The sequence below is a fragment of the Ammospiza caudacuta genome, chromosome 1 (genome assembly GCF_027887145.1).
Source record: "Ammospiza caudacuta isolate bAmmCau1 chromosome 1, bAmmCau1.pri, whole genome shotgun sequence".
In the NCBI taxonomy this organism is placed as follows: domain Eukaryota; kingdom Metazoa; phylum Chordata; class Aves; order Passeriformes; family Passerellidae; genus Ammospiza; species Ammospiza caudacuta.
Genome location: NC_080593.1, coordinates 13,851,712 through 13,865,431, shown reverse-complemented (window position 1 = coordinate 13,865,431; position 13,720 = coordinate 13,851,712). Strand labels below are relative to the sequence as shown.

At 37.8% G+C, this 13,720-nt stretch overlaps 1 protein-coding gene across 5 annotated transcripts in view; it reads left to right on the top strand.

Annotated features, from left to right (window-relative positions):
* Positions 1-8,615, top strand: part of CCNY (cyclin Y) — a 120,623-nt gene extending 112,008 nt beyond the window's left edge. For all 5 annotated transcript variants that reach the window (XM_058824677.1, XM_058824715.1, XM_058824704.1 and 2 more), the window contains one exon: positions 5,687-8,615. In XM_058824677.1, the coding sequence (XP_058680660.1) occupies positions 5,687-5,803 (117 nt within the window). In that variant the 3' untranslated portion in view covers positions 5,804-8,615. The remainder of the gene's footprint in view (positions 1-5,686) is intronic.
* The last annotated feature ends 5,105 nt before the right edge of the window (positions 8,616-13,720 follow it).

Below are 13,720 nucleotides of genomic sequence, written 5' to 3'. Positions count from 1 at the left end.
TGCTGTTTCTCCCATCTCTTCCCAGATACTCCCATGAGATATTAGAATATCATAAGCCTGATTTTCATAATGGTTTTGTTTGAGTATTCATGGCTATGGGGACAGCTTTTAGACCCAGTTTGCTTCTTACCTTGCCTTCCTTTCCATTTCTTTTCAGTTGCAGTTGTCTGTATTGGCCTTGTGGAAGTACCCACAAGTTTTATAATTATTGTATTCACAGTCTAGTGTTGTTTGTTCATTTGGTTTCTTAAAACTGATTATCCACCTTAAATGACACAATATTAACAACCATTGCTGATAATAGCTGTTCCATGTTCTTCTTCTGTAAGTGCTCAGTTTCATGTGGATCCAAGTTTATCTCCCATGATGTTTTTCTCAGTAAAGGGAGAACAGAAATGAGCACATGCCTTCAGTGAATAAGTCATGGATGCTTATGAGATGTGGATATCCCATATGCCAGAAGCACTGTTGGATGGTGTGGGCACTCCGTCTCACTGTGAAATGCTGGGCACTGTGAATACCACAGACAAAGGAGGAATTGAAATTATCAGCTAATTGTGGGCCCTTTGCAAGACTGCAACATATTTTTCCTCATTTTTTGGATATGATTTTTGAAATATGGGCATTATTGCACTGGGTGTGCATTTTGTTACTAATTTTGAAAATTTTCGTTAGATGCTGGCTGTTTTTAACAGTACACATCTTTAATTACATAATGTCTCTGCACTGGAGGTTGTTTGCCTGTGGGTTAGACTGAGCTTTGCATGTTCTGAAATCCTAGTGCTCCTGTGGAGCAGGCAGGCAGTTCTGTGCACGTTTTTGTGGGGGGGAAATGGTGCGTGGGAGAGTTAATTGACTTGTTTGTGACTCTAATGGGAGCTAAAAGTGGTGGAGAAAGAATCAAAGAAAATTTCATTTAAGTTTTATTTCCCATTCTTTCTAAATATTCTTCCTAAATTGCACAGGTAGCTTCAATAAGAATGTCATTCTCTGTATGGAGTGTGATCTAAATCTGCATCAGATTTTGTTTCTATTAAAGAGAATATTAAAAAAAAATAATTTGGATTGTAATTTTACTTGAAAAGAGGTGTTTTACTGAGTTAGGGGAGTCTTGATAGTAAGTGCTATTATATGTATCAAAATTAAATGAATTGCTTTTTGATTTAGCCCACAGTTTCTTAAAACTGTCCATCTATATCACACACAATGTATAACAGCATGTTACAAATGAATGCAACAATGATGCTCCTAAAACCTTAGAAGGGAAAAAAAAATGGGAAATTATGGTAAATAGACAAAGAATACTGGTAATTCTTCTGTACTAGCTAAAGAAAGGGCATATTTAAAAAGAACTAATGGAATATTTTTTCAATAAATCTGTATTATTAAAAACTTCCCCATTGGGCATGCTTTGAGCTGCCAGCAGAAGTTGGCTGTAAATAACCCTGCCAGCCAGGGGATGTCTTCAGGGTAGAGGAGGAGTATCTGCTGTGAACCAGCTTGGTCTGCCACCTCCTTGCCTCTCTGTTCTGTGGCCAGAAGGAAGGGAACTGCCTTGTTCCCTGGCAGTACATGGTTGTCATTAGTGTGCCCTTGAAACTACTTGACAGCATAATTTATAACCCAGTTCCCTGAGCACAGTGAAGCATTTTGCTTGCCAAGAGTCATCAAAATGCATTTGCAGCACTTCTGTAGTCTCTCGTGTGCTGTTCAGACCAGAGTTCTCTGTTTTAAAACAGTTGCCTGGATTGTCAGGTGGAGTAGATGAAGTACCACACAGGCTGTGATATTTTTGATACTGAGAGAAGAGCTGCAGTCTGTGATGAAAGACAACAGCCTCACAGCAAATGTATTCATGCAGGGGAAGGATTTGCCTTGTGTGATAAACTAGAGAGACCTTGCTCAGTCCTAAGATTAAAGCAACTTATGGCATTTGAGATCACAAAAGGTGTTGTGTGGAGAAATAGCTGTATTATAAAATATTTTTGATATTTTTGCATTTTAAATTAATTTGTTATATCTGAAGTAGAAGCATTAGATCTGACATGGCAGAATCTGCATTGTGATTTCTGCAAACATCATGGAGTTGACATAACCATGATGATGAAAAAAGACCCTAAAATGACCTAAAAGGATGAGGCCAGTAAGAAATGTACCTCATCACAGGGAAATGCTGGACAAGATCCATCAGCATAGAGGTGTTACGAGAGATTGCAGTACTTGTTAAGCATTACATCACTTTCTCCAGCATCTGCAGTGGATGTTTTATCTTACGTCATGTTCTCAGAATTGACACTTAAAAAGCGGCTATGTCTTTTAAATGACAAAATGAAAGTAATTTTTTTTTTTTACTTTTTAATTATCTGTGGACTGAAGTGTCCTGATTTTGTTATACCAGTCCACCTAGTAGCCAGAAACCATTTTTATGAACTCTCTTGTTTTTTTCTCCTGTTCTATGGAATCAGGCAGGTTAAAAATGGCAAATAAACTTTCATTAGATCATCCACTCTGTCCACCTGCCAATGCTGTTTGTTCCAAACAGCATGTGTTATAGTGTGTTTTGTTCTTCCTTTTAATTATGTCAAATGTTACGGCTTTCTTTGCTTTTCCTGAGACCTGCTTTCTAATATGGGAGAATTTTTTCTGCCAAGAAGGTTGTTGAGTGTCCAGCCTTAATCTGTTATTTCATCATTTCCTACTCTTGCACCTGGTTTTTTCTGCCATCTACTGAGCTAAATATGAGTCAGATTCTCCTCTTTAGGTTAAGTAGACAAAATGTGTCTGTCCTATTGCTGCTTGTGATCTGTGCTTGTTCCAAGGTTAGATTTTCTAAGAGCATTCATTAGTGCACTCCCAGTTTAACTGATGCTGTCTGAGATCTTTCTTGTTAGGATGGTACTTGAGCACATAGTTCAAACCCTTTGAAATACTTGCTGTTTTCTTGACCCTAAAGAGATACAGTCCCATAGATCAAACAGACAAAACCAGGAGAAAAATATGTAAGTTACAGAGAAGTGTCTGTATATGTCTTCAGCTTTCCACTGTCACAGTAACTTGATTGCAGTTGTATGATCAGAACCCTCAAAGCCAGGAGGAAAAGGAAGAGCAAAACAGAGCAAAACTCACCTTTTTGAGTCTTAGGAGTAACCAGTTGTGCTTTTCTTGTGCTTTATAAATTAAGGAGAACTACCTGCTGTTTGTCCCTGCTCAGTTTCCTCCGGTTTGTCAGTTTTTGGAGGGTGTGCAGCACTCACAGTCTGTGCCTTTGTGCATTCCTGAGAGTGAGCCCATAACCAGCTGTGCTGCTTTCCTGCCCTGCACAAATGTGCATGCAGCCAAAATTTGTACTGCTGCTTCTACTATTACTGCTGCTGCTACTACAGCCATTCTCCAGCCTTCTTTCTCCTTACTTGTCCCCTCTTCCAGTGATAGAATCTCTAGGAGAGTCCTATAACTCAGCAGAGGAACTGACTCGAGTTCTGTATGCATGGGTATAATGGAAGAATAGATATGTGTATGCATTCTAGCTGAATACATACATTACAGCCAAGTCCAAAAAAATTCACATGATGAATTAGTGTTGCTGGTTTTAAAGAATGTTTTGATTTGAGATGAAAAATGGTCCCTTGCAACTGTCAAAAATTGGTTTCTTTTTCTAGCGATAAAAGCAACAGAATTATCAGATGGTAGGTCATTATAGCTATTTTGATTTATTTTAACTGAAGGACAATAATAAATATTTACCATTTTCTGCTTTTTTTGTTTCACCATATGTTATAACAAAGTTGACTAACTACCTTGCCAAGTATGCTCCAAATGTTGATTTTCTAACTTACTTGCAGATGAAGAGGCATCTTTAGATACTGAGCTGCTTTAAATGGCAGTGTGTTTCTTATCCATATGATTCATCAGCATAGCCTAGAGATGCCAAATATTAAGTGCCACTTCCAAGCAACAATTCATTTTGTCTGACCAAGTGCCAAAACAGAAATTTTCCTGTGTCACACAGGCAATTTTGAAGTGATTACCTTCTCTGACTGTTTGATGCCTAAGGTAATAGTCTGATTTGAAAGCTGAAAGAAGCTGAGCTCACCTAAGTACACCTCTTTGTCATGCCATGCCTTGGCACATGATTTCATGGATAAATGTTTTTAACCCATTGAATTGCCTCAACTCTCTTAGTCCATTAAGTTCCTGGTAAATTAAATAAGGTTTTATTAAGCAGTTGTAAGTGAATGAAGTTACAGTCTAAGAAGTAATATGAATACCTTTATTATTTTATTCTGTTGTTCTCTTTGTGTGCACCATGAAGGAAAAACGCGTTCAAGAGTAGTCTTAACAAAAACGTAGTTTTCAGCTAAAAAGTAGCATCTGTTCTCTTGGTGGTGGTAGGTTTTATGTTGGTTTGGGTTTTGGGTTTGTGTTTTATTTTTCTAATTTTATGTTTTGTGGATGGCTTGGCCAGAGCATTAGGTGAATGTGCTCTCAGATGTATGAGCAGTATGTTTCTGCCATACCTGCCTCTGGTCTTTGCAGGACTATTCAAATTAAAGGACTCTTCGCTGCTACAACTTCTATAGCAGTGCTATAGAAGTAAAGATGAAGAGTGAAAATTATGATCCATGGAGTCAGGATGTTTAATTATTTGTAATGCCTTGTGTTATAATCAAACATTCTACTGGGTTTGTTTGTACAGTGGTTTTTATTAAACATCTTATCTTAAGGCATAACTTGAAAGCATTCCTGAGTAAATAAAAAATGCTGCGTTAGTTTGTTGTATTTTTGAATTTGACCTTGAGTACTCCTTGCAGTGAGCTTTCTCTGCAGCTCTGCAGTTTGATTGCCAGAGTTAACATCCCTACTGATGCCAACCACAGCTTGTCCCAGCCATATGAACTCTAATAGACAGGCTATTTTAGGGAACAGTAAATTCATGCATGTGAGGTCCATAATAAATACTATTTTTAAACTTGGCTAAAACAATAGAAGAAACATCAAACATTAACTCCAGTATAGCATAAAAGGAGTTGACATTTGAATAATGTTTGTCTCTCTCTTCAAAAGGTTTAAAAATGACTATGTATTTATAACATGAATTAAATTATTCTGAATATGAGTTTCATTTCCCTATATATATGGAATTATATAAGATAGCCTGGTCACTTAAAAATTATCATCTGCTTCTGAAAGGTGGGTTAACATCAGCTTGGGAGGCAAAGCAGAGTGAGTGTTCTGCAAGACCATTTCTCAAAAGAGAAAAATATAATACAAGATTTTTAGGAAATAAAACATTTAAGGGCCATTCCATTTTTGAATTCTCCAAATACAGTTTCTATAGTTGTTAAGTTTTCCACGATTTTTGATTTATGAAGGATTATACATCAGTTACTTTGTAGAAATGGATAAGCATTGTCAGCTGCCTCAGTGAGGTTTGTGATGGCTCACCTGCAGAGACAAGGCTTGGGGTATGCTGAGTCCTTCTGAAGCTGCCACATTGGGCAATGCAAGCCTTTCTTCCAAGACAAATGAGATGAAAACTAGGATTTGAGGAGAATGTCTTCATGTCTTTTGCTTAATGATGTAACTTTTGTAATTTCACCTGTATGAAGAAATCTGCATCTAGTCTTGCTTTACCTGTACAGCTGTGGGCATTGCCATTGAGGGTTTTTCATCTTGTGTCTTGCAGGCCATTTCTCGCCTGTGTGAAGATAAATACAAGGACTTCAGGAAAGCCGCAAAGAAGCGGTCGGTCAGTGCTGACAATCTGACTGTGGTTAGATGGTCCCCTGCAATTATCTCCTAACAGAGGAGACTGGAATATTCCTACGGACCTACTGTTTCATCCATCCATTTTTTTCAGAGTGGGCTGGGGGCGGGGGGATAAAGAAAAAAAGACTTTTGATTTTTTTTATTTTTAAATCTGTCAAGCTGCCTTTACAGTGCCTCCCCATTGTGTAGCACACGAGTGAAATGCCTAACAGAAGGAGAAATGCAGAAATCGGTGTTTGGGAGAGAAGATCGGCAACAATTATTTTCTCACTTCTACTAACAGCTTTACACTTTTATGAGGAAACAGCAAATCAGGTGCTTGGAAGAAGAAACAAAAAAAATGAAGTAGAGGCAGAAAAATATTTAAGAACTCTGCCATTTTCTATTATATTGTACTCATGAAGGGAAATGGCAGCATGAATAAAAACCCATGTAGTCAGATGACTGTGCACTAGAGGAATGACATTGGGAGAGTTCCATCTTAAAGGTTTCCCTTAATATCTTTTTGTTGTTGTTGTTGTTGGTTTTTTTTGCATTCCTCATTGCTGCTTCCCAGGATAAATTCTTCCCCTTGCACAGCAGGAAATACAAAATCTGTATTTACAGTAGCACAAGCCCCTGAATAAATAGTGTTGGGTTTTTTCACTGCACTTTTCTCTGTAACCTGTCTTATTAGCATTATTCTTCTTAATTATTATGCATATGTTACATATGTTTCTTGTATGCCTTTTATTGTATTTCAAAAGAGAGAACTTGACCATAGTGCTGAACCAAAAGTGTGTACAGGGATCAGAAGATCTTTGTAATTTCATGATGTGTTTTATTTATAGTATACTTGGGTGCGTGTGCCTTCCTGAGTTCTTGGAATCATTTATTTTTTCCTTAATATAAAGATACAGTTGTTAAAGTCTTGAGATGATGATGATAAGACTTGGGCCAAATCTCTGAAATTTGCAACAGATCTTGTGATCCTTTTCGCAGATTTTCATAGCATTAGAAGTTTAGCAAAATTCATCCATTTTGAAGGAGATTTTTTTTTTTTTGTGGACTGACAAGTTCATTCCTTCACCTCCAGGTCCATTGTTGCAAGCAATATTCTCAATTTTTATATGTTTACTTTAAATCAAAGTGAGTCTGTTTGTATAAAATAAAAAATAATAAAAAAAATTGTTTGAATGAGAAGGCCTCTAGAAGAGCAGAATGGAAATCTTAATAAGGTATATGTCACAAGGAGATTTGATTTCGAAGCTAAATACAAACCCTCATGTTTTTCAGTGTAGGTGCTTATAGAAATTAAAAGTAACTGAACTGTGAATATAATTTCCAACTCAGTTGATTGAACTTCTCTGTTGTTATTATTATTTTGCTCTTAACTGTGGCTGTTCCCCCCTTGGCAATTGTAAGAACCTTTATACAAAATAACTTGTCAGTATAAGGATATTTGCTTCATACCACCACAGGGTGATTTTTTCCCCCAGTTGTTTGTTTGTTTTTTTTGGGGTTTTTTTTTGCACAGTTTAGAAAGATAAAGCTGAAAGCTCTCAGTTCCCTGCAATGTGTCCTTGTGACTGTCGCTGAAGGGAATGGCAGCAGATGTCCCTGATTTGTGCACTACTGTTGTAACCCACAAAGATTCCATGTTTGTTTTGTTAAGCCCTATGGGCTTGTAGCTTTCTGGGGGCCCAGAGATGCACACCTGGCTCCCAGAGCGATGCTGATCCAGGGCCTCCGGGCCAGGAGGCACCCACAGGATCACAGCAGAGAAACCAAACAGCTTCCTGTCAGCTTTCCAATGGGATTTGTTTAGTTTGAGACATGAAGGCTTTGTCCATAAATTCTCCTGATGTTCTTTGGGCCTTTAAAATAATCTAATTCTCATCACTTCTTGTTGTGCCAATGCATCAGAACTGTGAGTATCCAAGTCCATTTTCCCCTTGAACATGGAATGTAAGGCAAGTGTTTATAACAAATTACAGCATTTGAAACCTCTTTACAGATAGTATCAAAAGGAACATTTTCAGAACATTTGAAATTCATCCTTTATAAGCATAAATTTAGGCTTTAAAATATGTAAAATATTTTGATTTATCAACACTTTGCTAAACTATTTTCCATTTAACTTGATATCAGGAATATTGGTTTTATCCATTTCTGGGTGATAGAGATATGAACTTTGGATTATGTAAAGATATCAATGCATCTACTATAATTTTTGTGAAGTTTATTAAACTACTTTAAAGATTGTATAGTCTATTTATTGTATGTATGTACATACAGTCTGATACTTTAAAAAGTGGATTCCGTAAAACCTGGCTCAGTCTTGTTTAGACTATTGAATATCGTTTTAGCCTTGTGCACTGGACTCTACCTCTGTATAGGAGAATTTTCCATATTCTTAATTAGTACTGATTCTGTGATTAACTTGGTTATGTTTCTTGCACTAAGAATTAAAAAAAAAATCTGCTGTAAGTGTGGATTTTTTCTTTAGTTTTGCCATATGAATCCTCTACGTTTAGATGGATGTTTCATTCCCTCATGGTTATAGAGTAATTCTTTGCTTTTTCTTCTGGTTTGTTCCAAGGTTGCCAAAAAATACAGTACCTGTCAGTAAATCTGAAAAGTGTCTTTTGTTTGCAAGGTATTCTATACCAGGTAATTAAAAATTAATTATTATTTAGGCTTATGTTGTGTTTAGTGTAGTTTTTCAGAAAATACCATTGCAAAGTTAGAGCATCACTGGAGATGTAAGAAGGGAGGAGAACCATATGACATTTTGATTAACAGCACAAAGACATTGTGTATTGCTGTAAATGTTTTCTGGATTAAGGTTTTCATTATTGCTTTGGTCACCGGCTCAGAACTGAAAAGGTGTAGGAGATATAATAAACCTGTCCCTTCAAGTATCATTGTCTTAATGAATTATTTTTATTTGTTGAGCCAGTGGGCCGCTTGTTTGGTCATTTATGTGTTGATAATTGGATCATTATTTGAAAAAGGCATCTTGTAGGGGTTTTAATCATTCATCCGTATGCAGCCCAGAGTTGTTACCATAATTCCTCTTTCCACCTGCAGACCTCTTTATATTTTATTTGCTGTTTGTATTTCATTGTTTGTCAGTGGAATATATCATTCTGACAGTGTCATGTGGGACTGAGAGCACTGGAGTCATGGGATGAAGTGCAAAAACAAAATGATCAAATCACCTTTTTCCACCTTTCACAAACCCAGTCAGCTCTTCAAATGATGCATGTTTTCTATTGCTAAAAATATACAAAATCCTGTCCTATAGCAGGGTAATGGATTTGTTTTGTTAAGGATTTGGGGATTTTTCTTAGAGAGAGAGAAATTAGCATATATTGCATAATTGCTGGTTACATTTATGGAGTCTGAACTAATACTTGGTGTTTTAACACCTTTCTCTCCAGCTCCCCTAATGCCAGAAACCTTAGCTATAATATAAAGATTAGAAGTAACAAAAAACCTCATCAGAAAAAGGCAATGGTGGCAGATGACAAAATGACATCTGTTAGTGTTGGCTGTATAAAAATAACAGTATGTGGGAGGGAATAGAGGAACTGAAAGAGCAGAAAAAAACCCCAAAATCTTAACACCTGAAGCAACAAATTATTTACAGTTATCCTTAGTTGGTAATGAGCATTTCATTTCCTAGTGATGTGTTTAAACTCCTAATTGAAGTGCTGCACATCCCCTTCAGGCTCATGTTTCTCTCTGCTTCTTCATGGTCTTCATGTGGAATGCACTCAGCTTAGCCTTTAGCACTTTCCTCACTTCTGTGTAAAACACATTTTTCTGTAATCAGAACCTTTTTTTTTACTTGAATTGGCAGTTGTTGATAACATTTGCCTACTCTGCAGTGAGGTTCCCACTTAGTGTCTCTAATGGTTTCTGAGAAATCAGGTAACTATAAACACAAACATACCTGTGTGAGTTCACTAAGATGTACGTGGAAATCTACTGCACCTGAAGTGCAATATGTGTTTTTCTGCTGGTTTTGTCTGTCTTCTCATCAACTGAACTCCATCTTGAGGAAACCACAGAACTGGTGAGACTGAGCTGCATGAACTAAAGGTAATGATGGCAGATGTGTAGTGACCACTGCTCTGTGAAAATGCTTTAAAAAGGGAAACAAGATTTAGAAGAAAAGCTGCTGCTTATAAGGAAAACAATAGTGATAGCAGACGTAGATTATGATGTTGAAAAGGATTGTTTCACAGTGTGGGAACCTGCTTTCCTGGATCTTATGAGAATCAACAAAAAGTAACTGCCGAGTTGCAGAACCACAGCTTGAAAAGGACTGAATGCGTTGAGGACGTTGAGGCACTGCAACAGGTTGCTGAGACAAGCTGGAGATGCCCCTTCCCTGGAAGGGTTCATGGCTGGAGAATTTGAACTAAATTATCTTTAAAGTCCCTTCCTAATCAAGTTTTTCTATGGTTACAGCTAAGAAAGCCAGGCTCGAGTTTATTTCTTGCCTGGCCTGGATCACTGTGCTCTTCCCACTGAAGAAAGAAGCAGCAGGATGGCAAATTGAAGAAAGGCAGGTGACAGAGCAGGACAACTAGACTCTACTTCTTGTGTTCCTTCTAGAATAGTTGGCCTGATGCAATTTGGTGTGGAAAAAGAGTTGTTGTTTCATGCCCTTTACACCATGTTTAATGTATTTCAGTATTATCAGCAGAGGCTTTCAGCTGTTACACCTGGAGATTTTGTTTGGTGAAGATCTGCTAAGCAAGCTTCTTGGTGTGGTGAAATGGGGCTGTACACCCATGAGTTGTCCAGAACCTCTACTAAGAGTTTGTAAAGCTGGATATGTCAACGGTCTCTACAGATGGAGAACAGCAAATAACAACAAAATGTCAGAAATTGTATTTTGTAAAATACAATTTCTCGATGTACTAAGGTCATTTACCTAATGTACCTGATTTAGTTTCAGACCTTTTTTCCTTGCATCTCTGACGCATAGACTGGGGTGCTGTGGTAACTAATGCAGTAAAACTTTGAAGCTGGAAAATCTCTGGAACTATCACTGCCACCCCTTTGAATTCACTGGCAGTGAAGTGAATCCTCAAAAAGCAGATGAAGATTTACTCATGTGGCATGAGGGCTTCTCTAAACAGGCATTAGAGTAAGACATCACCTTCATGTAAGAGATTCCACAGCACACTTAAGTATAGAGCTAATTCTTCTCTTAGCTGTAGGTTTCCTTGCTTCACTGCTCTGGGTTTTCATGCCCCTGTAGTTTAGATGTTAATATAAATTATTCTCCATGGAAACAGTATCTTGGGAACTGGCAGCTGTGATACCCTTGCTGTCTTATATTTAAACGATACAGATCATCCTGTGGCCACATCCTTCTCTTTCATGTATTTCAGGCAAGTGAAGAAATCTGCTGTAGAAAAAAGAGAGGCCAAAACGATGGGGATTGGTGTGCTAGAAGGGCTGTGAGGCACAATTCAGTGTATATATTTTTAAAATAATCCAGGAATTAAGATGGAGAAATGTATTTGTACTTTCTATGCTGTCAATACCAAAAGGCATTGATGATACTTTGAGAAGTGTGATGGTGTTGAAGCTCTTGGGCAAAGAGTTTAAGGGATTATTCAATGGGACCAGATATGCAGAATGTTTTTCATTGATCTGGGGAGGAGGAAGACCAGGCTGTACTGAGCAAAATGGTACAGAAGAACATGTAAAATACATACACCAGATAATCTTGAACATCAAGCATTAGAATGGCAGAACTAGCTTGATGTTGGTACATTATTTCAGTGTTTGCAAAGTATTGGTGGTCCCCTTACTTCAATAGTAACATCCTTTTTCTTGTGTGGCATTCCAGTACAAGGTGGTCCTGTGTAGGCAAAAGCTTAGTACATGTTGTTAATTATTAGAATATAATCAGTAATACTTGAAAGCGGACTTTACAAAAAAAGCTAAAATAAAAAAGTAGTAAGAGTTCCTGTTAAGAACAAAAGGTGCAGAGGGTAACCTGATGCTGCTGTAGAGCTTCATCAGTATGAGCATTAAATAATGAGAGTCTCCTGCTTGTGGCAGCTCTCAGTACATGACAGTCCCACTTCTGAAGTCACAGGTTGGGAAGGTGAGAAGAATTGTGGAGAACAACCTCCTACCCATGTCCCCTGGTAATGACAACCCAACTCCAACTACTGTAGTTACAGTAGTTTAGCACAGCAGAGTTTTGAACAGAGATGGAAAATTATTCTTCCAAATTGCATCATTGCTTTGTACAAAAGTAGGAATTGTTTAAATGTGTAAATCACCACCAGCATTTGTAATATTAAATATTTAACTTATTACTGCCAGCAGGTACATACCTTACACCCTGCCATGGGAATGAGTCCACAGTCTGAATGTGTTCTCTGGCAGTGCTTTGTAGGGCACCTATTCTAAGTCTGTCCTCTGGAGGAATGTTTCTTTTAACCCTGGAAAATAGTTGGGTGTATGTTGATAATTTTGAATGTCAGGTAAGGTGATCTTCCAGATCTGCCTGATTCAAGGCTTTGGATCAATGGTTCCTTCAGCTGAACAGAAATAAATGCTTCAAAGCATGAAGTGACAGTACTGACTTCATCTAGAGAAATTGTGGTCATGTCACCCTGTCACTGAGCTTCAGTGATAGAAGGGCTGGCCTGGTTCTTCTGCTTGCCCATTTAATCATGAGTCTCAGTGAGAACATCATTCGTGTTTCTGACCTGGGAGAAATCTGGCCTATGAAATTGTTGCTTTTCTGTGGTGGCCTGTCATTGTAGTACATCAGAAAGGTTTTTTTGTTCTGCTCTGTTTTGCTGGCATGTGGCAGAACAAAGTTGTTCTGTCCTTCAAAGTGTGCAATAGCTGAACCATGTGTTAGCTGAAATTGTGTGCTCAGACATCTGATTCCCAGCTGTGACATTTTCCCTTAACCTTTTCTAAAATAATTTTCTCTTAGAAAAAGGAACCAAGGCAAGCAATAAGTTTTCTCCAAAATATATGGCAAATCAGCATCTTAATTTTTCTATTTCAGATTTTTCTTTATAATTTCAGACTTGAACTTTTCCTTAACAACTCAGTATGTGTGAACATTTATTTTTGGTTCTAATTGCATTAGATAAGGAATTTTTATGGTAGTTGCTAATAGAAAAGGCAATTATTTAAAATGTTATTTGAACCTGTTGTTTGCCCCCTGAGGAATGCATTTATCTTTGACTTACTAAGAATAGGTAAATCCAGTGATACAAGATTGCAGATTTTTGCCCTATCCGCTTCATCCTATTACATGAACAATGAACTTTTAACCATTTTTCAGTATTTGTAAGAAATTTTACAGATTTCTAATACTTTCAGTATAAACTGAGAGCTTCAGAGGACCAGAAGTACAGAGAACAAAAGAAATCTGTAGCTTTGATTTCTAACAATTAGAGAAAAAAAAATTAGAGCAGACTAGTATCTATCTCCCTCCGCTTTATTTCTTAATAAAGTGTCCCTAGAAACAGCTTCAGCATCTGTTTCCAAATGTCCTGTGTTCTCCTGAATTTCTCAGGATTTGAACAGAAAGTCACAACCTCATCAACTGTTTTAACCCTGAGGTATATTTCTGGGGAAATCGGGCTGAAATGCAATATGAAATGGTATGTGACACAGGAGGGTGGGGGAAGGTCTCCTGAGGCAGTGGAAAAGTGCCCTTGAGCTGAGTCAGCACCAGACTGAGGAAACAGGTGAGGAGCTCAGGCTTCCCACCCCACAGGTTCCTTATCCTCATCCTTGCAGCCTGAGCTGCCACTCTGGGCTTTGAAGTGATTGAATTCTGTGGGTCTGCACTGGTTTGTGCTATCAGGTGTATGTGTTTAGGGCACAGGTAAGTGAAATTGGGTCTGTATGACTGGGCAGCCCCAGTGCAGCTCTCACCTAACAGATTTGCAGCTGTTTTTCCCTG